At 41.3% G+C, this 25318-nt stretch overlaps 1 protein-coding gene across 1 annotated transcript in view; it reads right to left on the bottom strand.

Moving 5' to 3' along the window:
- Positions 1 to 15730, bottom strand: part of ITGA4 (integrin subunit alpha 4) — an 86529-nt gene extending 70799 nt beyond the window's left edge. Inside the window, exons 1-2 of the mRNA XM_007461223.1 lie at positions 15504 to 15730; positions 15059 to 15180 (exon numbers count right to left, since the gene is read on the bottom strand). Of these exons, the coding sequence (XP_007461285.1) occupies positions 15059 to 15180; positions 15504 to 15700 (319 nt within the window). The 5' untranslated portion in view covers positions 15701 to 15730. The remainder of the gene's footprint in view (positions 1 to 15058; positions 15181 to 15503) is intronic.
- Positions 15731 to 25318: the final 9588 nt, after the last annotated feature.

Genomic DNA, 25318 nt, shown 5'->3' with positions numbered 1-25318 from the left:
TCTCAGGAGTGTGTATTCTTTAGATTGCCTGGTATGAGTAGGCAGAGTCTGGAACCCAAGGCTGGCCTAGACCTCTTGGAACAATATTGAAATATACAGCAAACCCCAGAGGATCCCACCCAAATCTGAGAAATGCACCCATTCATTTCACATTCACTGAGGTTTTACCACATGCTCATCAAAACTGGTCAGAACTGGCTCAATTACTCTTCCAGGAAAACTCTCATCATCCAAACACTTTCTTCTCCCCATTGTGTGTCTCTATCATTATGCATGTGACATTTTCTTGTAAGTATCTGTTTCCCTGTTCCTCCTGTCACTGAGTTCTTTCAGGGCTTTAGCCATCTTAGCCACCTTTTTATTCCCAGTACCAGCATAAGTAATTGATAAAATTTATTTAATAAATAAAGGAAGAACCCAGTTAAAAGAGTTGACATCTGCCACCAATATTTTCGCACTCCTCACTTCTCAACCCTCTGAAGTCTGGTATCACCACTAAAACTGGTCTTACCAAGGTTACTAATGAACCAATTCTCTCTAAATCCAACGAAACCTCCTAAGTTCTTACCTAGCTTGACCTCTTGGCAACTTTTGATACTGACAACCACTCACCTCTTTATAGAATCTCTCATTCCTCTACTTCCATAGTGCCACATTGACCTGATTTCCTAGCTACCTCTTTGGCTCTTCCTTCTCAATCTATTTTTCAGGCTCTTTTTTCTTCTCCAATGGTTTTCAACCATGGATGAATACTGGAATCATCTGGGGACCTTTGGAAACTCCTGATGCGCTACTAAGGGTTCTGCACCCAATTCCAACGTGCGTGTGTGTGAAGCTTTTCCACACCATCAACAAGCAATTCTCTGATACCAGGTGGGTGTCCTGCAATTCAACTCCATTGTAACACTATCTAACCTGTAGATAATGTCAGATCCCACAGGTTAAGGGTTCAGTCCTACATGCTCCTTGACATAGGTCTTAGTGATGATTTTCTAAATCTGACACCAAAAGCAAAAGCAACAAAAGCAAAAATAAATAAGTGGGACTACATTATACTAAAAAACTTCTGTATGGAAAAGGCAACATACTGAATGAGAAAAAATATTCGCAAATTATATATCTGATAAGGGGCTAATATCCAAAATATATCAAGAATTCATATAACTCAATAGCAAAACAAGCTAACAATCTGAGTGGAGGACCTGAATAGACATTTTTCCAAAGAAGACATACAGATGGACCAGAGGTACATAAAAACATGCTCGACATCACTAATCATCAGGGAAATGCAAAACAAAACCACAATGAGCCATTACCTCACACCTATCAGAATGGCTATTATCAAAAAGACAAGAGATAACAAACGTTAGTGAGGATGTGGAGAAAAAGGATGTGCATTGTTTGTGGGAATGTAAATTGGCAGAGTCACTATGGAAACAGTATGGAGGTTCCTCAAAAAATAAAAGATAGAACTACCATATGATCCAACAATTCCACTTCTCGGTATTTATCAGAAGAAAATGAAAATACTAACTCAAAAAAATATTATGTACCCCCATATTTACTGCAGTATTATTTATAATAGCCAAGATGGGAAACAACCTAAGTGTCCACTGAAGGATGAGTAGATGAAGAAATTGTGATACATATATGCAATGGGATATTATTCAGCCATAAGAAAAGGATGTAATCTTGTCATTTGCAACAACATGACTGAACCCCGATGACATTATGCTAAGTGAAATAAGTCAGATAGAGAAAGACAAATACTGTATGATCTCTTTTATATGTGGAATCTAAAAAAAAGAAAAAAAACAAGCTCATAGAGAGAGAGAGAACAGATATGTAGTTGCTAGAGGCGGGTGTGGGGAGGGAAAAGCAGGTGAAGGGAGTCAAAAGGTACGAAGAGAAAAATAAATACAGTGCATTACTGAGCAACACCAAAAAATAGCTTACTATCATTTAGTAATTTGTGACTATCGTCTATAGTATTAGGAAATTTAGGCAACTTTAATAAATTAACACAAAACTTCCTTAATGGGTAATAGAACTTTTAAAGGAAACCTGAAAGGTAAAAATACACCGGGTGTATCTGTTTAATAGCTGATTAAAATAGATGAAAAATTTTAAAAGACTGCTTTCCTCCCATACCCCTGCTCCCCCCAAACACACACACTTCAGGTGCCAATCTCAAGTCCACCAGCTACTGAAGTTTCCTTTGGTTTGAATAATTTGCTAGAGTGGCTCACAGAACTCAAAGAAGCATTTTACTTACTAGATTACCAGTTTATTATAAAAGGAAGGAACAGCCGGATGGAAGAGACACATAGGGCAAGGCATGAGGAACTTGCAGGGAGCTTCCAGGTCTTCTCTGAATGCACCACTAGTCCTAAATCTCCACGTGTTCACCAACCCTGTCCTTTTGGGGTTTTATGGAGGTTTCATTACATAGGCATGACTGATTAAACCACTGACCATTGGCAACTGGTTCAACCTCCAGCCCCTCTTCTCTCGCTGGAGGTCAGGGGGATAGAAATGAAAGTTCCAACTATCTAATCATATGGTTGGTTCCACTGGCAACCAGCCACCATCCTTAGGTCCTAAAGTCACCTCACTGATGTAACAAAAGATATATTTATCACTCTAGAAAACTCCAAGGGTTTTAGGATCTCTGTGCCAGAAATGAGGGTGAAGACCAAATATATCAATATATTCTTATTATAAATCACAACATCCTACCCCAGACCCACCCCCAGAGATTTTATTAGTTTAGGAGGAGGCCACCAGCACTGGTATTCTTAAACCTCTGCAGGAGAATCTAGGTTGCGGCCAGAGTTGAGCAACACTGTTCTAGCCTCCTCCCAAGTTGTAGGAAGCCTCTGGGATCTCTTCTGGGCCTGATGATCTATTCAGCCTAGAGAGTTCCCAGGTTAAACTCATTAATCTCCATGGTTTTGACTACCATCTCTGTGCCAATTACCGTCAACTCTGAACTGCCCTATAGACCTCTCCTGCCCTCCAGACCCATACATCCAACTGATTTCCAGATATTTACTTTTACATCTCACAGGACATAGCACCATCATCTATCCAAAAGCCCAAGTCAGAACCTTGGGTAACATTTTGAAACCTTCTTTTTCATCTCTCTCGTTTAATAATTACAAAGTCCAGTTCACGGAGACCTGCTCTGCAGGAAAATAACAGATTTCAGCACTAAGCCAAAGGCCAGTAGAGCCACTGTGGATCCCCTGCAGATCTTGCCAGCTTTTGCCCCACAGGTATTACTGTTAATTGATGCCTGGGTCCCTCCCCACTCCCTTTTTTCTCACTGAAAAGCCCAGAAACCAAACCACCAGTCATCCCAGGCCTCTGTGGCTACCCTAGCATAAGAAGCCAGCCACTTGAGCCCCTCCCCGTACCCACCAAAGCCCAAGTGCAAGACACCAGCCGAGACCCTCGTGGCCGACCCCACCATTGCGCCTGTGCTCAGGGTTCGGCCCTACAGCTGTGCATCTGCAGGCCACCAGCCCCCTGCCCGTCACCAAGCTTCACTGCAGTGCACACGCCCAGGGGAAAGTGTGCAGCCATGCGGGAGCACACGGACAGCCGGGGCCCCTGTAAGTTTTTGTGGGCCTGCGTCAGGGTCTGCCTTCTGTTGCCCAGCACCACAACGCCCATCTGAAGCCAACACCTCCAACTGTGCATCTGCTACCCCCAGCCCAACACCCAGCACCAGCCTTCACTGCATTGTGCACACACCGAGGAAGAGTGTGAAACCACACATGAGCATGCTGACAGCCAGGGCTTCTTCAGTTTCCAGAGAGCTTAACAAGTTGTAACACAAATAATCGCTGCTTACTTCTCCAGCCTATCACCACTTCACACTCCACAGTTCAACTGTATGCATTTTTCTTTCAGTCCAAAGATGCTGCCCTCTCAAAGACCTCAGGGTCTTCATATACACTGTTTGTTCTGTTTGGCACCCTTTCCCATAACCTCTTCCTCTGGCTAACTCTTGATTTTTGTTGTTGTTGTTGTTGTTGTTTTCCGTTTTCCACTAGAACATCAATTCCTTAGGAAGACATCACCTTAATCTCCTAAACAGATTAGATCTTCTCACCATACTTTCTTATACTAACCTAACCTATAGACTGTAAACCCCTTGAGACAAGGGCCATGTTTCTTTTGTATGCCCAGGTTCTCGCCCTTTGACATCCCTCAAAAAATGACCTACGAGCACAATGGATTACCATATCTGGCCCAAGAACTGCTGCCAAAGGGAGAGATTTTTTAGTCATTAGAAATATCACCCAGTGGTCAAGTAAACTTTAGGCAAAAAATAAAATGCATTATAGAAAATCTCATCTCTTAAATTAGGTGGAAACCATTCTTTTAGAGATGGAGTTTGGGAAATTGCTGGAAATAAGGAAACAATTCTTGTAATATGATGGTTTATTCATGAAGCTCGCTGTCTTAATTTTGTGCATAATTAGCATAACAACCTCTGTTTAGGAGTGATTTTTCAAAATGACCAGTCTGTATCAACATCATCTTCATAAGCTACAATTTAAAGAGTATCACAAATGAGAAAGAAAAGGAAAGTTATCAAGGACATATTTGAAGTTTCCACAGTGAGAGGTTTGCCTTTTATTGTTAAGCTAATCATTCCTACAAATCAGGCAGGAGTGAGTGAGGTAATCATTAGTTTAATGACACAAATGCTAATTAACTTAACCTCCTCCAAGTAGGTTACGTAATATAAACCAGGAGGCTGGCTAAGGCAATATAATCTCCAGGAAGAAATCTGAAGGGGAATAATGATGACTAACTTAATAAACCACTGTTCTTTCTAGTGAGAAAAAGAGGTACAAGGAGAGAGCTTAAAGGTCTAGTAACTATACAACATTGGTCTAGAAAAGTGAAAATTCCCATCATTTTATGCATAGACACTGGGAAAGCACCTGCTAAAAAGTTAGTGTTATTTTACATATGGAAGTTATGTTTCTCTAGAACAGTGCTGTCCGACAGAAACCTAATACAAGTCACATATGAAATAATTTTACAGTAGTCACATTAAAAAGTAAAAGAGTATAGTACTTCTCACTACAAACCAGCCACATTTCATGTGCTCAACAGCCACATGTGGTTAGTGGCTACTGTACCGTACAGTGTAACTGTATAATTTTAGCCTCTATTACCCAGACAGGTGTGTGTGTGTGTGTGTGTGTGTGTGCGCGCGCGCGCACGTGCACACACGTGTGTGCGCACGTGTGCATGCCCAAACACACATGTATAATGCTACTAGTGGCAACTTCAAAATAATGAAAGATCTAGTATGCCTTTTGAATGACCAAATAAAGGTAATCTTTTTAGTATAATTTTGTAGCCATTTATGTATTTTATTATGTTCTAATTGTTCAAATACTGGAAATCCATGGATAAATACATTAATGAAGTCATTATTTGGGATGCCTTAATTTAGCAACCACCTGTGATCAAAGTTTCCTTTTAAAAACCTTAGCAAGGATGCAAAGCACCTGAGTGGAAAAGCAACTGAACCTGTGGAAATCACTATGGCCTCCTCAGACACGGAGTCTTCACGAACAAGTTTGGATTCAGACCCTCCTGATGGGGAGACTACCTGCCTCTGGTTCACAGAGAGCAGTACCAAGGAAGCGAGGGGAGAGACCCTTCTTAGGCAGGCAGGAAGGTGGAAGAAGCCTGTTTGCACACAGGAAGAAATGCACCTCTTCTACAGTCAATTCACTTCACTAAAAGGGGTATCTGATTCTCAACATCGCATACCCTGAACATTCTAGATAAACAGGCATTTGCTGCTCACTTCTGATTACAACTACAGTGAATATACCATAGTATGGGACAACATTAGCCACTGCAGGGAAGAGGGGTTAGGAGGTGAGGGGGAAGGGTATTGATTCCTCTTCTGAGGGAAGGAGTCTATCTGAATCAAACTTTGATCTAAAATTCTGAGACCTAAAGACTAGTCCATGGAGACAGCACTTAGAATTGTATAGGAGATTGGCACCATTTTAAGAGCTCTTTCAACTTCATCTCTTTGATGGCAAATTAGGCCATGAATGAAAGAAAACATTTTATGACCTGGCAGTCATAGCTGAATCTTTAGTTATTATAAGATTTTTTGGAAACAGATGGAAGTCTATGTGAAGACACAGGGAAAAGACAGCCATTTATCTACAAGTCAAGGAAGGAGACCTCAGAAGAAACCAACTCTGCTGAAACCTTGACTTTGGACTTCTAACCTCTAGAATTGTTTTCCAAATTGAGACAAAATCGGTCACGGAAACATTGCCAGATTTCACATGAAGGAGAACAGAGACCCCTTCTTCAGGTGAGACACAGCCACCCCCCGCCTCTGCAGAAAACCCTCCAACACTAGCAGCTGTGTGGATGAAAGGCTCTTGGTGCTGCAGCCAGGAGTCAGTGCTGTGACTCTGACGTGGGAGAGCCAACTTCAGGACACTAGTCCACAAGAAACCTCCCAGCTCCACATAATATCAAACGGCGAAAATCTCCCTGTGATCTCCATCTCGACACCAACACCCAGCTTCACTCAACGACCAGCAAGCTACAGTGCTGAACACCCTATGCCAAACAACTAGCAACACAGGAACACAACCCCACCCATTAGCAGAGAAGCTGCCTAAAATCATAATAAGGTCACAGACACCCCAAAACACACCACCAGACGTGGACCTGCCCACCAGAAAGACAAGATCCAGCCTCATCCACCAGAACACAGGCACTAGTCCCCTCCACCAGGAAGCCTACACAACCCACTGAACCAACCTTACCCACTGGGGACAGACACCAAAAACAACGGGAACTACGAATCTGAAGCCTGCAAAAAGGAGACCCCAAACACAGTAAGATAAGCAAAATGAGAAGACAGAAAAACACACAGCAGATGAAGCAGCAAGATAAAAACCCACCACACCTAACAAATGAAGAGGAAATAGGCAGTCTACCAGAAAAAGAATTCAGAATAATGATAGTAAAGATGATCCAAAATCTTGGAAACAGAATGGACAAAATGCAAGAAACATTTAGCAAGGACCTAGAAGAACTAAGCCCACTAGAGAGACAAGATCTAGCCTCATACACCACAACACAGCCACTAGTCCCCTCCACCAGGAAGCCTACACAACCCACTGAACCAACCTTAGCCACTGGAGACAGACATCAAAAACAACGGGAGCTACGAACTTGCAGCCTGCAAAAAGGTGAACCCAATCACAGTAAGATAAGCAAAATGAGAAGACAGAAAAACACACAGCAGATGAAGGAGCAAGATAAAAACCCACCACACCTAACAAATGAAGAGGAAATAGGCAGTCTACCAGAAAAAGAATTCAGAATAATGATAGTAAAGATGATCCAAAATCTTGGAAACAGAATGGACAAAATGCAAGAAACATTTAGCAAGGACCTAGAAGAACTAAAGAAGAAACAAACAACGATGAACAACACAATAAATGAAATTAAAAATACTCTAGATGGGATCAACAGCAGAATAACTGAGGCAGAAGAACGGATAAGTGACCTGGAAGATAAAATAGTGGAAATAACTACTGCAGAGCAGAATAAAGAAAAAAGAATGAAAAGAACTGAGGACAGTCTCAGAGACCTCTGGGACAACATTAAACGCACCAACATTCGAATTATAGGGGTCCCAGCATTAGAAGAGAAAAAAGAAAGGGACTGAGAAAATATGTGAAGAGATTATAGGGAAAACTTCCCTAATATGGGAAAGGAAATAGTTAATCAAGTCCAGGAAGCACAGAGAGTCCCATACAGGATAAATTCAAGGAGAAATACGCCAAGACACATATTAATCAAACTGTCAAAAACTAAATACAAAGAAAGCATATTAAAAGCAGCAAGGGAAAAACAACAAATAACACACAAGGGAATCCCCATAAGGTTAACAGCTGATCTCTCAGCAGAAACTCTACAAGCCAGAAGGGAGTGGCAGGACATACTGAAAGTGATGAAGGAGAAAAACCTGCAACCAAGATTACTCTACCCAGCAAGGATCTCATTCAGATTTGATGGAGAAATTAAAACCTTTACAGACAAGCAAAAGCTGAGAGAGTTCAGCACCACCAAACCAGCTTTACAACAAATGCTAAAGGAACTTCTCTAGACAAAAACACAAGAGAAGGAAAAGTCCTATAATAACGAACCCAAAACAATTTAGAAAATGGGAATAGGAACATACATATCGATAATTACCTTAAATGTAAATGGACTAAATGCTCCCACCAAAAGACACAGATTGGCTGAATGGATACAAAAACAAGACCCATATATATGCTGTCTACAAGAGACCCACTTCAGACCTAGAGACACATACAGACTGAAAGTAAGGGGATGGAAAAAGATATTCCATGCAAATGGAAACCAAAAGAAAGCTGGAGTAGCAATTCTCATATCAGACAAAATAGACTTTAAAATAAAGACTATTACAAGAAACAAAGAAGGAAACTACATAATGATCAAGGGATCGATCCAAGAAGAAGATATAACAATTGTAAATATTTATGCACCCAACATAGGAGCACCTCAATACATAAGGCAAATATACTAACAGCCATAAAAGGGGAAATCAACAGTAACACATTCATAGTAGGGGACTTTAACACCCCACTTTCACCAATGGACAGATCATCCAAAATGAAAATAAATAAGGAAACCCAAGCTTTAAATAATACATTAAACAAGATGGACTTAATTGATATTTTTAGGACATTCCATTCCAAAAACAACAGAATACACATTTTTCTCAAGTGCTCATGGAACATTCTCCAGGATAGACCATATCTTGGGTCACAAATCAAGCCTTGGTAAATTTAAGAAAATTGAAATTGTATCAAGTATCTTTTCCAACCACAATGCTATGAGACTAGATGTCAATTACAGGAAAAGATCTGTAAAAAATACAAACACATGGAGGCTAAACGATATACTACCTAATAACGAAGTGATCACAGAAGAAATCAAAGAGGAAATCAAAAAATACCTAGAAACAAATGACAATGAAAACACGATGACCCAAAACCTATGGGATGCAGCAAAAGCAGTTCTAAGAGGGAAGTTTATAGCAATAAAATCCTACCTTAAGAAACAGGAAACATCTCAAATAAACAACCTAACCTGGCACTTAAAGCAATTAGAGAAAGAAGAACAAAAAAAAAAAACCCAAAGTTAGCAGAAGGAAAGAAATCATAAAGATCAGATCAGAAATAAATGAAAAAGAAATGAAGGAAACGATAGCAAAGATCAATAAAACTAAAAGCAGGTTCCTTGAGAAGATAAAATTGATAAACCATTAGCCAGACTCATCAAGAAAAAGAGGGAGAAGACTCAAATCAATAGAATTAGAAATGAAAAGGAGAAGTAACAACTGACACTGCAGAAATACAAAAGATCATGAGAGATTACTACAAGCAACTCTATGCTAATAAAATGGACAACCTGGAAGAAATGGACAAGTTCTTAGAAATGCACGACCTGCCAAGACTGAATCAGGAAGAAATAGAAAATATGAACAGACCAATCACAAGCACTGAAATTGAAACTGTGATTAAAAATCTTCCAACAAACAAAAGCCCAGGACCAGATGGCTTCACAGGCGAATTCTATCAAGCATTTAGAGAAGAGCTAACACCCATCCTTCTCAAACTCTTCCAAAATATAGCAGAGGGAGGCACACTCCCTACTCATTTTACGAGGCCACCATCACCCTGATACCAAATCCAGACAAAGATGTCACAAAGAAAGAAAACTACAGGCCAATATCACTGATGAACACAGATGCAAACATCCTCAACAAAACACTAGCAAACAGAATCCAACAGCACATTAAAAGGATCATACACCATGATCAAGTGGGGTTTATTCCAGGAACGCAAGAATTCTTCAATCTATGCAAATCAATCAACGTGATACACCATATTAACAAATTGAAGGAGAAAAACCATAAGATCATCTCAATAGACACAGAGAAAGATTTCGACAAAATTCAACACCCATTTATGATAAAAACCCTGCAGAAAGTAGGCATAGAGGGAACTTTCCTCAACATAATAAAGGCCATATATGACAAACCCACAGCCAACATCGTCCTCAATGGTGAAAAACTGAAACCATTTCCACTAAGATCAGGGACAAGACAAGGTTGCCCACTCTCACCACTCTTACTCAACATAGTTTTGGAAGTTTTAGGCACAGCAATCAGAGAAGAAAAGGAAATAAAAGGAATCCAAATCAGAAAAGGAGAAGTAAAGCTGTCACTGTTTACCGATGACCTGATACTATACACAGAGAATCCTAAAGATGCTACCAGAAAACAACGAGAGCTAGTCAATGAATTTGGTAAAGTAGCAGGATACAAAATTAATGCACAGAAATCTCTGGCATTCCTATACACTAATGATGAAAAATCTGGAAGTGAAATTAAGAAAACTCTCCCATTTACCACTGCAACAAAAAGAATAAAATATCTAGGAATAAACCTACCTAAGGAGACAAAAGACCTGTATGCAGAAAATTATAAGACACTGATGAAAGAAATTAAAGATGATACAAATAGATGGAGAGATATACCATGTTTTTCGATTGGAAGAATCAACATTCTGAAAATGACTCTACTACCCAAAGCAATCTACAGATTCAATGCAATCCCTATCAAACTACCACTGGCATTTTTCACAGAACCAGAACAAAAAATTTCACCATTTGTCTGGAAACACAAAAGACCCCGAAGAGCCAAAGCAATCTTGAGAACGAAAAATGGAGCTGGAGGAATCGGGCTCCCTGACTTCAGATTATACTACAAAGCTACAGTAATCAAGAGAGTATGGTACTGGCACAAAAACAGAAATATAGATCAATGTAACAGGATAGAAGGCCCAGAGATAAACCCACGCTCATATGGTCACCTTATCTTTGATAAAGGAGGCAGGAATGTACAGTGGAAAAAAGACAGCCTCTTCAATAAGTGGTGCTGGGAAAACTGGACAGCTACATGTAAAAGTATGAGATTAGAACACTCCCTAACACCATACTCAAAAATAAACTCAAAATGGATTAAAGACCTAAATGTAAGGCCAGAAACTCTCAAACTCTTAGAGGAAAACATAGGCAGAACACTCTATGACATAAATCACAGCAAGATCCTTTTTGACCCACCTCCTAGAGAAATGGAAATAAAAACAAAAATAAACAAATGGGACCTAATGAAACTTCAAAGCTTTTGCACAGCAAAGGAAACCATAAACAAGACCAAAAGACAACCCTCAGAATGGGAGGAAATATTTGCAAATAAAGCAACTGACAAAGGATTAATATCCAAAATTTACAAGCAGCTCATGCAGCTCAATATCAAAAAAGGAAACAACCCAATCCAAGAATGGGCAGAAGACCTAAATAGACATTTCTCCAAAGAAGATATACAGTTTGCCAACAAACACATGAAAGAATGCTCAACATCACTAATCATTAGAGAAATGCAAATCAAAACCACAATTAGGTATCACCTCACAACAGTCAGAATGGCCATCATCAAAAAATCTAGAAACAATAAATGCTGGAGAGGGTGTGGAGAAAAGGGAACAGTCTTGCACTGCTGGTGGGAATGTAAATTGGCACAGCCACTATGGAGAACAGTATGGAGGTTCCTTAAAAAAACTACCCGTAGAACTACCATATGACCCAGCAATCCCACCACTGGACATATACCCTGAGAAAACCATAATTCAAAAAGAGTCATGTACCAAAATGTTCATTGCAGCTCTATTTACAATAGCCAGGAGATGGAAGCATCCTAAGAGTCCATCATCGGACGAATGGATAAAGAAGATGTGGCACATATATACAATGGAATATTACTCAGCCATAAAAAGAAACGAAAATGAGTTATTTGTAGTGAGGTGGAAGGACCTAGAGTCTGACATACAGAGTCAAGTCAGTCAGAAAGAGAAAGACAAATACCGTACGCTAACACATATATATGGAATCTAAGAAAAAAAAAATGTCATGAAGATCCTAGGGTTAAGACTGGAATAAAGACACAGACCTACTAGAGAATGGACTTGAGGATATGCGGAGGGGGAAGGGTAAGCTGTGACAAAGTGAGAGAGTGGCATGGACATATGTACAACTACCAAACGTAAAATAGCTAGCTAGTGGGAAGCAGCCACATAGCACAGGGAGATTCGCTCGGTGCTTTGTGACCACCTAGAGGGGTGGGATAGGGAGGGTGGGAGGGAGGGAGATGCAAGAGGGAAGAGTTATGGGAACATATGTATATGTATAACTGATTCACTTTGTTATAAAGCAGAAACTAACACACCATTGTAAAGCAATTATACTCCAATAAAGATGTTTAAAAAAATATAAAGATTTTTTGGTTGGGCCAACAAAAAATATTTTTCATTGTGTTTCAACTGTTACCTTTTCATTTACACATTTAACTTTTGGTTTCATCTATTAACTACCCATATTTATAACCTCAACCTGCCTATAACAGATAACATGCAGATATAGATTTAAGTAGAAAATAGAGATAAAAAATAAACATTTTGCCTATTTTATAGTCACCCATATTTGAGACAGAACAACTGAATCCATCTTATATAGACGATTGTGTATGTATTTTTTCCTTGAAAATTCTTCATAAAGAATACTACATAGTCCACAAACCTGAGAATTTTTAAATGTCTTTAGTTACCGAGGTATTGTTTTCAGTGTTTCCTTTCTAGACATTATCCTCAATCCCTTATTTTAGAGCTTCAAGTTACTTCTGAGTCTGTGCTGAATTGAAACACACAATTTCTTCATATAAGGAAGAGAAGATATATCGTTTGAAATGTTATATGAGAAGTAATTTCAGTCAAGTCTTTTGCAAATGTTCATAGCTATTACCACAGCTATTAGTGTTTCAACCAGTTGACTGACTAGAAATCTTGTCTTCCTTTTTGCCTTTCATCTCTGTAGAAACCTTTTTATTGATCAAAAATTTGAAAGTTAAAAATATCCCTTTGGCTTGTCATTTCTAACTAATTCTCTTATTCACCAATCAGGTCGATGACAAACTTTCACTTTGCTTTTATTCATTTATCCATCCAGTACATCTTCACTTAATTCATGTTTGGTGAACATCTACCACGTGCACATTTTTCTGTGGATATTTCTGTAGTCAACCCCTATGCTCCACGTGCCCAATCAATATACGTTTTCCTTCAATTTTGACAGGTATTATCATCTTAAATTTTAAATATTATATAATATTATGAAAGAATATTTCCAGTTAAATACCGACATCTAGAAATAGATTCAGTGCCCTTCCAGACAGGAAGTAGGAGCTAAATACCAGTAGTTATAATGTCATGAATCAGGAAACTATGACAGGACAACAAAAATAAAACATTCCCTCCTGAGACCTTGTCAAGATCCTCTGGCAGATCAAGGCTGTCTGCTCCGCTCCCTAATTCATCCTACAAGTCTCCCATGCAATGAAAATTATACTTTGCAGAATTATTCCAAATGGATAGGTCTGTGAATATGTTATGCTTTCCTAGTCTGCCTTTGGGGATGGAAGATGCTTAATGAGAGGCTGGGGCCTATTCTACACACTGCAGACAACTCCTAGACTCTTACGGATGCTGAGTCAAAAATAAACTTCCATTATGTGCATACTCTATTTGACTTCGTTCTCAATGAAGGGAAGCCGCTTCCCAGTTTGAGAAAAAGCAAAGGTTACTACCAAAAATGGGGGGAGGGGAGTGGTAAAGATTCAGTAACTAACTTATCCCAAAAGTCCATTGATAGCAAAGATAAATAGGAAAAATGTACCAAATATGACCTTTTATTCACCATTCACAGATGACTCATCAGCTCAGCAGACAACATATCGGACTCGTCACTGAATTTTATTTTCACTGAAGATGCATACATGAAAGAAAAGGGCTTGGACATTGGACCCAGGCAGACCTGACTTTGACTTGAGGTCCCATCTTCCATTCACTAGCTGAATAACTTTAGAAAAAGTCCTTGCAACTCTCTGAGTCATAGAGTCCTCATGTGTAAAGTAAGAACAATGCCAACCATGACCCAGTGGTGTTTTGTGGAAAACAAGAAACATATATAGCAGTTCCTAACAATGTTTGAAGCAAGATAGGGTCTGAATTGATATTAGTTCCCCTTTCTTCCCCCATGTGTCTATGCAAAGCAAATTTGCTTTTGGCTTTGAAACATGAACTTTCTCCTCTCCCCCATCAGAAGGCATTTTTCAAGCTGTCACAAATCTAAGAAGAGACACTAAGAAATGATTTCAAATAGAGGTATCCATTTAACATCGGAGTTTTTGGAAAGAAAAATTAATAATTATATGTTAAACTTCATTTGAATTATATTAACAGTGGAGATGCCAATTTTTTCTTGTGCTCTCCTTTTACATTTCATATCTAAATAAAACTGTATCATTTTCTTTTTCAGAAAGTCCTTGGGCTAAATGACAGGGTATGGGATCAATTCCAACTGCTATTCCTGATCTGCCCCTTAGCCTGTTCTTTAACAAGGCTGATGGGTCAAAGCTAGAAATAAAATTCTCAAGTCTTGGCTTAGCTGGATCCTGTCCTTAACGTGCTGAGAGACTTTAAGATGTGTTTTACACTTTGCGGGGCGGGGGTGGGGGTGGGGCGGAGGGCGGAGGGGAGAGGTGAGGAGAAGGTTTTATAAGAAATTTTTCTCCACGTAGTTTGGTAAGAGTACTGCAATCATTGTCATAAGCAAAAGGGAGAACAATATTGACAGAAAGGAGACCACTTTTGTTTAGAAGGGAAGATGGCGTAGAGTTAAGTGAACATCATTCGCTTTAAACTAGAAGTAATAGGCAACACGAGTTTTTCCAGGACTTCTGCTACCGTGGGGCTCACAAGTGTGTGTGTGTGTGTGTGTGTGTGTGTGTGTGTTGGGGGGAGTGGGTCACTAGCTCCCGGCCCCAGGTCCAACTCACCCAGCTGGAGCTGTTCGCACGTCCGCTCTGGGTTCTTTCCAATCCTGCATCTGTAAATCGCCCCAGGATTGACCACTGAAGTGTTGGAGAGCCAGCTGGCCGTGGGCGCCCCGACTACGAGCCTAAAGTGAGCAATGGGCACGTGCGCGCAGACGTGAGCCGTGCTGCCCACTGAACTCCGGGTCTTCACGGACTCCCCCGCCCACCACTCCGCGCACCCAACCCGCCACCCCAAACTCCAGGGCCTGGCGCCAGAACGCACCCCAGGTGCTGCCACCCCAAGATAAGTTAGTTTCCCGAGCACTTCTCTAGCGAGCTGGCCGTCGCAGGGTTCCCCTCCTGCCTCCCGCGGAGGGAGGAAAGTTTGAACCGGGCAGGGAATCCCTGAGGCGCCTTTCTCTCGCCGCTCTGAGATACCGAGGGCGCAGCCTCCGACCCCACTCACCATAGGTTCGCCCCGTGGCTGTGCAGCACCACCGAGTAGCCGAACAGGGTGTCGGCGGGGCCCTTGTAAACCATTGCGCTCTCGGTGTCCACGTTGTAGGGGCGCCCGGTCGGGACTCCCACGCACAGCAGTAGCATCACCGCCTCCCATACGGCGGCCCCTCGGGGGCCCGGCCCGCACCTCGCTTCCGCAGCCATGCGCTCTCCGAGGGGAACATTCAACACCAAACGGCCACTGTCCGTCCCAAAGTTGCGCGGGATGAGACGGTCGGCCAAGGGGAAGAGCGCCCCAAGAGAAGAGGCTCAGCGTGGCCGGCGCCGGCAGGAGGGCGGGCGGGCGGGCGGGCGGGGGGGGGGGGGCGGGGGAGGGACAGAGGGAGGGAGGGGAAGTCAGGCAACGGCGGGCGGAGCGATCAGAGGTGGCCGGGGATGCTGCGCGCCCGCCGGCCCCCACGCCCCGTTTCTGCAGTCTGGAGGTGCGGTGCTCACGTGGTCCCGGGGCGCGGGCCGCTGGGTGGGGTCCCGGGCGCAGTGCGGAGGCGCAGGACCCGATGCCGTCTCCCCGCGCGTGAGACTGTAGGGGGCGCTAGGGGACCTTGGCTGCGCAGAACGCGCGTCCAGGCCGGGGCCTCCTAGTCCCGGAGCACGGGATGACTCCGGGCTCCCGGGACTGCAAGAGTGGAGCCGGAAGGGGTCCGGGGCTTCGCCTTTTATCCGTGATTGAGGCCTAGATGTTAGCGACGTGGCCCCAATCCGACCCGCGCGCGCCCCACTATGAACGCAGAGGCTCCTCGGCCTGCCCGGAGTGGCCCAAAGGCCGGCCACAAACCTGGGCGCCGGGAGGGACTGCGGCGGGGAACTGTCCTGATCTTTCGTTGACAGTTAAGCGGTATACCTGATTTTGGGGACATAAGCAACCACTGGGGAGCCACAAAGTAAACACAAAGCGCTCTCCCTGAAGGCGCCCGATAAAGACGTTATGGTGTATCACTTCAAGACTCAGAACCCTACACCCTTCTATGCCCACTTCCTTCCTCCCCATACTTCCTCTTAAGTCCGGGCTGTTTGCTTGAGGAGCAGTGGCGCGAGCTGAAAGGCACAGGCAGGCAGTTTAGGTTGTTGCTGAGTCCAAGGGCGAGTCTGGGTTAAGGAAGCACCGTGACTTGCCTCACTTCAACGGATTCCTCCCTCCGGTTCTTGATGCTCCCCCTTTCCACGCATCCACTCAGTTCCACCGGATACACCTGCCATCAGGGCTTAGCCCCAGCTGAGGTCAAGAGTCAGACACCATAATGAGCCTCTGAAAATGCGCTGGGGACCCACAGCACAACACACCTGAACTGGGTTTGATTCTCGTCCTAATTAATCCAGGTGTGCCTCAGGTTTCTTTCTAGAGCAACCAGAGACAGCCATAGATAATTAGGCTGGTATTTGCAGGAGATGCAGGTACAGTTATTAATTATTACTGTATGGAATAAAAGAAAGAAACAGCATTCATCAAATGGTGTGTGTGTGCTCATGTGCATTAAAACCATACTGAAATAGCACCTCTGAAGTTGTAAAGGCAGACACGTAATTGAAATACTTGTTCATTTACTCAGCATATTCATTGCGCAGGCACTTTGCTAGGTCCACAGGATGCCACGGTGAACAAGGCAGGACAAGCTTTCAGGAAAATTTTCAGCCAAGTGGTAGACAAACATTTACTAACTAGAGAAAGTTCTGGATGCTTTAGGGACAGTTAGAGTTGAAGGACAAGGAGGGTTGTTAGGCTAAGCACTTTGAGAGGAGGGATGCGGGACGGGGCGAGCAGGGCCAGGCAGAGGAAGCAGAAGAGGTGGTCTTGGCTAGAGCAGTTAGCGGCTCCCACACAGGATCGTACAATATGAGGCTGAGTAGGGAGGCAGGGACACGCTGTGAACCTCCCAAGCCTGGCTAGGAGTGTTTATGCTGGAGCTAAAAGGAGGCTGTTGGAGAACTGGTCTGGATCAGCTGCGGGTTTCAGAAGCCCTCACACACCCTCCAGGCACTGGCAGCGTCAGAGCCACTGATCTGAACCCCTACCTCTTTCTTTCCCTCCTTTCACCAAATTCTTATACAATGAAATCCACTCAACACAATTCTTTCACAGGATAACTAAGAGGAGAGTGGCCAGTAGAGCACTTCATAGGGCAGGACCTAATTTCTGTGATGGTCGTTATGGTTATGATTTCACTACATTTGCAGAAACAGCCACCCTTTATGATCTCATACACTATGGTCGCCCCGAATTTTCTTCCTCCAAGGCTTAGAGAACAGTCCATGTTTCCTAAATTGGGAGAAATAAAGGGTATTTAACATTGCTATTACAGAGCCTGAAGATAACTGCTATTACCCCGATCAATTACTTTTGCAGGCAAGAGTGAGAATCAGGTGGGGGGTGGAGAGCATGTAGGCAGGAGAACAGAAAGACATTTTAAAACTTCTTATGCCTATCACTCACTCTCAACTGAACCAAAATATTCAGTCATTCAATTAACGTGTCATTTGATTAATATGTTTCAAGTGCCCACTGTGTGCTAGGAGATGCGTTAAGGTCTCAAATAAAAGACAAAATACAAGTGATTTCTATCCTTGGTAAGAAGTCCTCCCCAGTAGAGAGGATCTAATATGGGCTCACCCAATTTCTCAGCTGTTATCAAGAATGAGCATTTCTCCTTGAAAGGCTCTCTTTTCATGACACTTTTTGAGCCCTTCCCTCCTTTCTATCTGGCCACTCCGAGTTTCCTTTGCTGGCTTCTTTCCCTCCACCCTAAGTGTCGGAAAGGCCTACGGCTCCATTCTGAGCCCTCTTTCCTTCTCTTTCTCTCCTTCTTAAGAGCTCTAACCAATTTCCTGTATCTTTAAATACCAACTAAATAACCCACTAAATACCACCATGATTCCCCAGTTTGTGTCTCTGGCCCGGACCTCTCTTCTCAGCTCCAGACCCATATGTTTTACTGCCTACCTGACATCTCTACTTGGATGTCTACTGGGCATGGTGCACGTAACATGTCTAACACTGAATTCTGACCCGTATCTCAACTATTCCTCCACTCAATCTTTCTTTCCCAAAAACAGCACTCCATCTGTCCGGTTGTTCAGACCAGAAACTTGGAAAGTAATTCTGAGTCCCCTCTCTCTCTCTATTCCCCGCATCTAACCCATCAGTAATTAAATTCTATTGATGGACCTTCAGAATATATCTCCAGCTCATCGGTTTAATGAGCTTCTCCTGCCCTGCTACTACCCTCTTTCAAGTACGGTAATCTCATCTGAGCTGTTCAGTAATCCAAGACCTGATCTCCCTATTCATCCCATCCCCACATCATCGATTTTCTACATAGAAGCTAAAGTGAATTTTTAGAATTCTAAATCAAGTCATGCAGGCCATTCTCTTGTTTAATTCCTTTTTCTTTTTTAAAGACTTATTATTTATTTATTTATTTTGGCTGTGTCGCGTCTTAGTTGCGGCATGGGGCATCTTCCGTTGCAGCACGCAGGCTCTTCATTGTGGTGCGTGGGCTTCTCTCTAGTTGTGGTGCTCAGGCTCCAGGGCCCATGGCCTCTGTAGTTTTACATGAGCTCTAGTTGAGGCGCATGAGCTCAGTAGTTGTGGCTCGCAGGCTTAGTTGCCCTGCGGTATGTGGGATCTTAATTCCCTGACCAGGGATCGAACCCGCATCCCCTGCATTAAAGGTGGATTCTTTACTACTGGACCACCAGGGAAGTCCCTGCTTAAATCCTTTAAATAGTTTCCCATGCTCTTCTAGTACAAACCACACTTAACGTGGCCTCCAAGGACTGGCCTCTTTGATCTGGCCTCTGACTACATTGCCAGCTCACACTGGCTTTTCTTAAGTGCATCAAGGTTTTTTTCACTCTCTGTGCCCTTGCCCATATTGTTCCCTCTGCCTGAACGCACAACCTCTGACTTCTCACATGATTCCTCTCTTTCTTCAGTCTCAGTTGAAAGATCTTCTTCTCACAGATGATTTTCCTGCCCATCCACTTAAAATAGGTCACCATATTGCAGACCATCCTGTTCATTCTCTTTATAGCTCTTTAATTTATAATCACAGATGTCTTTACCTTTTCATTTTGTCTTCCTCTCTAGAGCGCAAGGGCAGAACACATGTTGTGTTGTTACGTTATTCACCACTCTATCTCCAGCACCTGATATGCTGCCTGACCAACAGCAGGTGTGCAGTCAGTATTTTTGAATGGCCCTTGCATGATTTGGACTTTTAACATCACTAATGTCACAAACTGAAAGAAATCTGGATATTTATAAGTCTATGTTCATGCATTATGGATGTGTCCTTTGGCAGATTCAAAGATATACTATAAAATAATGCTGGCTGGGTTCTAGAGATGAGTCTGAGATATTGGTGGAACATCCATAGACATGTCCAGCAAGTCGTTTTTAAGATTTTTTTAAAAAGCTTTTTTATGTTTTCTTTAACAGATATTTTTAAATTACCAACGCATGTAACATGTAAAACAATTAGTGATGCATAAAGAATATATTTGCGATCTCTTCCTGCCTCGCTCTAACCCAACCTTCTAAAGTGTTCCCTTTCCCCAAGTAACACAACTGCTTCCAAGTGCTTGTCTCAAGGTCTGCTCTTGGGGGATCTGAGCTACGACATAGGAGATAATCTTTTTCACAGTAGTAAGGTTCCCAACATGAAACAAAAAGCTCTTTTATCCTGATAGGTAATATTAGTCCAAATTTCCTAATGCTTGAATATAAATATCAACGACCAGCTTCCTTTTTAAAAAAACACGAAATAATGCTTCTCCTCGTTATAAGAGTTCTGAAATCTGCTGAGAAACTGTGTAAAACATACCTCAGAATCCCCAACCCTGGAAGACCTGGAGACTGGGGCATTTATCCAAGGACTCACCCTCTACTGGTAGAGGGCTAACCTTGCCACACTTACAGGTTGCACCTGTTGGCAGGCAAGCACGTGCCCAAATGCCAGAGGAGTCCTCAGTGGGAGATGAGGGACACAGGCACCTGAGCAGGGAAGCTGCCAACCTTCGGAAACTGTACTGGGCAGGGGAGCTCTGGGAGCTCAGATGGCCCAAGGGGCGGGGGGCATCGACAGCATTGGCCACAACTGCCAATCAAAACCATACACGGTTTGTTAGTGTTACTCAAGCTTGGTTTTTAATCTCTTAAGTTTTCTCTGGTTGGCTGGGGAAAACGAGTGAATGTGGATAATGCGCTTTAATGCAGTACTTAGAACATAATCAATACTGAAAAAAATAGTAGCCCTTTCTCCTTCATCCTTCTTTTCTTCTCTTATCATCATCGTTAATGATGCAATTTGTATAGAAATAAGCTACCAACAGAAATAAACTCTGTATAGAAATCTGAGTTCAGTGCCAATGACTCATGTGGAAGGTTGTTTAAGTTAATAAAAGGCATTTTCTGTCTCTATTTGCTTCTGTTTATTTATTCACTCATTCAACAAATATTTATTGAACACCTATTATGTATAACTGAGAGATGTTATGCATAACATGACAGACAGATTTGGGATTATTTTCCTCTTGATACTTTTATCCCCTTGTCACTTTTGAGTACATTGACATACATAAGCAGATGCTTTTTTCTACAACTATGAATTCGTCATTTCCCTTTCAGAGACCCTTAATGGCTCCTCCCCCAACTCAACCCAATTAAATTATAATTTCTTGCCTGGGGCCTAATACCCTCCATGCTGGGCCTCAAACTTTCTTTCAACCCATCCCAAACATAGCCTGTTCTTCCTTCCCTCTGGAAATGTTCCCTTTAGTTTGGGAAATTAACAGATCAAGAAATAACTATTTGAGCCAGTAGGTACCAAATACCATACAAAATGGTGCCTAACAGAGAAATTCAGCAGACAAGTTTCTTCTGGCTGGATTATTCGGGGCAATTTTTCTGGAATAGAAGGACAATTTTGAGAAATTTCACTTTTTATCCGTCTTTTTTACCACTCCTGAAACTACTGATACTTTATAACTTCTTAAACTAAGTCTATTTCATGCTTCAGTTCAGAAGAAGAAACAACTGCTTCTCTTGTTACAGTGTATAAAGGACCTGGTATAAAACCATTCTCCCCTCAGAGCACATAGTTATTATGTGACAACATTCTATCTCATAAGTAATCTGATCTGGAAGATTGGATTTGTGCACTGGAATGATTTAACAACTGGTCCATGCAAGATCTCAAAGGTTCACAAAACACACAGTTTACAGCATCACTCTCTTCTATTATCAGAGGTTAGAGTCCATGTAAAAGGGCTATACAACAGGGTCTTATCTGAAGCCTTTCATACGCATGACCTCATCTTGAAAAACCGAGTTCCTAGGCACTTTAGAAAAGGACATGGTAAATAAACAGTGTAAAATTGATTAATCATGGGTAAAGTTTTATCACACAACAAACGTTTATGTACACATATCCCAAGTACTCTGCGGATACAAGAAGTTAAAGATGTGCTCTTATTCTTGAATAGCTGGCAATCTAGATAGATAGATAAATCTGGCAATTTAATTTAGATCAACAACACATGCAGACCTCAAACCAGAAAACAATTTCAAAGCAACTTACAAAATATGTTGTGAATATAGCAAAAGCTATATAATGCAATTGTGATGCTTTCAGAATAGCAAAAGGTTTTGTTGGGGGACTAAAAGAAATAAATTTAGTTTAATCTTACACTTATCTTTCTTTTGTTTTGTTTTCTTTTTTTAAAAAATCAGAGCAAACTGGGGGAACACAGAGATTAGTCTTTGTAGACTAGATAAAAGAGGTAAGAAAACATCAGAAACTAAAATATCATCAGTAAATAGGAGGAATGTAAACAGTGGAAAGAGGCTACACCATTTTGTAAGGACAACAGAGCAAAATAAGAGAAATAATTTAATGCACCAAAGTTCCCTGAATTACTTAAAATCCCAAAGAAACTTGGGAAAATAATTATAATTTGGATTAGTAAAACGTAATGAATAATACTACAAATACAAAAATAATTTCAGCTCTATCTCACATCTATGCATTGGAAGTCAGCAGACAGCTTGGATATTCTATTTTTGGAGCACACTGAAAAGCTTTGTTTATAACAGTTGCACAGTATATTGACCCAATAAAGTAAATTCCCTCTGTTTACAGAAACTTAAAAAACTATTTTGGTTTTAAAACCACATGCTGTTCGTAAGGAACTCATCAGAATTGTAGATGAAAGTGAAAAAAAAAATCTCAGACCCATATTTTTTATTACTGGCCAAAGGATGGTAATACTAATTCAATACAATTATATATATATATATATATATGGTGGATTGGAGGGCTGCTTCTTACTCTTTTCATTGCTTCACGTAAAAATCAGTAGGCTTTTTAAAAACCAGTTTTAGAAACCATACAGGGATTTAGGAGACATGAAACTGATAATGGAACTGCCCTTATATTTTTAAAGCTTTTTTTTTAATCCATCTTTGTTGGAGTATAATTGCTTCACAATGCTGTGTCAGTTTCTGTTGTACAACAAAGAATCAGCCATATGCATACATATCTTCCCATACCCCCTCCCTCTTGTGTCTCCCTCTCACCCTCCCTATCCCACCCCTCTAGGTGGTCACAAAGCACCGAGGAGATCTCCCTGTGCTATGCGGCTCCTTCCCACTAGAGCTAGCAATTTTATTAAACTGAAAGGGTTCACTTAGATTGTCACTAAAGTTTTCCACTCTCCAAATGTTATTGTTTTAAGTTACCATTCACAACCAGAGAATCCTGTTCTTACAGAGCCTGCAGTAGGAGTCAAAAAGCACACACAGACAGATAGGCAGGTGAAGGGCATTCAATTCAGTTGCTAATTCTTTTCAAGAAGGTGAGATGAGCAAGTGCAAGGAGAAAAATATGAATCTGGAACAAATGTCAACTCTACATGTCTATATGTCAATGTCTATAATTGGATATCTTATCTATCTATCATTTATCTTATCATATGCTGGCTTAGTTAAGTATATGCAAATAGAGAAGTTTAACTCATATATGTGTCTTCTGATAAATGACCAAAAAGTAAATTGTGCTTGTGTGGGTCTTTACAATTTACAAAGTACATTTTCCAAGCTGTGCTAAAGTAGATGTGAAGTAATTATCAGTAAAGCTTGTATGGTGCAAAAGGAAATAATACAAAATGCAACATGGTAGCCAAGACTACATGTTTTAATTAAAAAACAAAAACAAAAACAAAACCCCATGAGGACATGATTTTCATCAGAAGCTTAATCTGGAATTTCTTCTTCTCATCTATAAGTGAGCAAGTTAGAGCAGTACTGCAAAACACAGAGATGAAATGTCAAAAATCGTCTAGACAGATCACAGACAGACCTCAGGGACAGGGAGAACCGCAAAGACAGAGCATTCCTGGAGTAGTACAGACCTGATTAAAACAATTTTGCAGTGTAATTGGAAAACACTGGAACCTCTGTTAATAGAGATTGGGCTTTGAGTGAAAAACTGAGAAGTCTCTGTATTTAGAATGAACTCTTTTTTTCAATTAATTTTTTTTATTAGAGTATAGTTGATTTACAACATTGTGTTAGTTTCTGCTGTACAGCAAAGTGAGTCAGTTATACATATATACATATATCCACTCTTTTTTAGATTCTATTCCCATAAAGGTTATTACAGAGTACTGAATAGAGGTCCCTGTGCTATACAGTAGGTTTTTATTAGTTATCTATTTTATATATAGTAGTGTGTATATGTCAATCTCAATCTCCCAATTTATCCCTTCCCCCGCTTTCCCCCTTGGTAACCATAAGTTTGTTTTCTACAAGTGTGACTCAATTTCTGTTTTGTAAATAGGTTCTAGAATGAACTGTCTTCTAAAAGGAAGTGCACCTCAGGTCCTATTAATGTGATACAAGTACAGACCCGGGCATGGAGGTAAAGGATGTACAGGAACCAGGTCAAAGAACAGATAAGAAACAGCATTGACCATGCCAGCAAGAATTTTCTTGGCCACAACTGGGGAAAGATTATTACTGATTCTTCAGGGAGGACAGATTGAAAATTACTATCTGAAGTCTAACCTAGCTGATTTTTAAAAATTAGTAGTACTGTAAGTCACATGTAGTTCACATTACTCTGTGAGTTTAGTCAATCCCAGTTGATGTTTTATTACTAGTACAAAGTACTGAGATGCCAGCTTTAATTATACCTAAAGCATCTTGACTAAAAATTGCAGTCACTGCTCTGCTGCCTAGAATACATACCAGTTAGGTAGGAGGTAATGCTATTTTACCAAGGCTTATTCCTGACTACTTAAATACTTTATATTATAGGTTTACATACTCTAAGTTTATTGATCCTTAGAAGAAAATACTGTTAGGTAGAATGATTTATTTCATTTTAGAATAATTTATTTCATTTAAAATACTGTTAGGTGGGATGATTTATTTCATTTAGAGGTGAGGCAATGGCTTCCAAAGTGTTAAGGGCTTGCTCAAGGTGAGGGACTACATTCCTGACCCTTTCATATTTCCTTACAAGGAAACTGGATTGGCTTATCTAGAAAGACTGCTATCAGAACGGGTGCCAGGGCTTGGGTCTCTGGGAACAGAACTGGGCAAAAAATAGAAAGACCTTCTTAAAAAGTCTGAGTTAGAGAAACCAAGATGAATCCATTTAACCAAAGAACAGAAGTCGGGAAAAAAGAAAGCAGAGCTAAGGTTCAGGAAACAGGCAGACTGACAAAACAGGAGCATGGTCCTGGGCAATTGCTGTGAACAGA

Source organism: Lipotes vexillifer, unplaced genomic scaffold (assembly GCF_000442215.2).
Source record: "Lipotes vexillifer unplaced genomic scaffold, Lipotes_vexillifer_v1.1 scaffold57, whole genome shotgun sequence".
Taxonomy (NCBI): domain Eukaryota; kingdom Metazoa; phylum Chordata; class Mammalia; order Artiodactyla; family Lipotidae; genus Lipotes; species Lipotes vexillifer.
The sequence above is the reverse complement of the archived record's forward strand: the minus strand, read 5'-3'. Positions and strand labels throughout refer to the sequence as shown.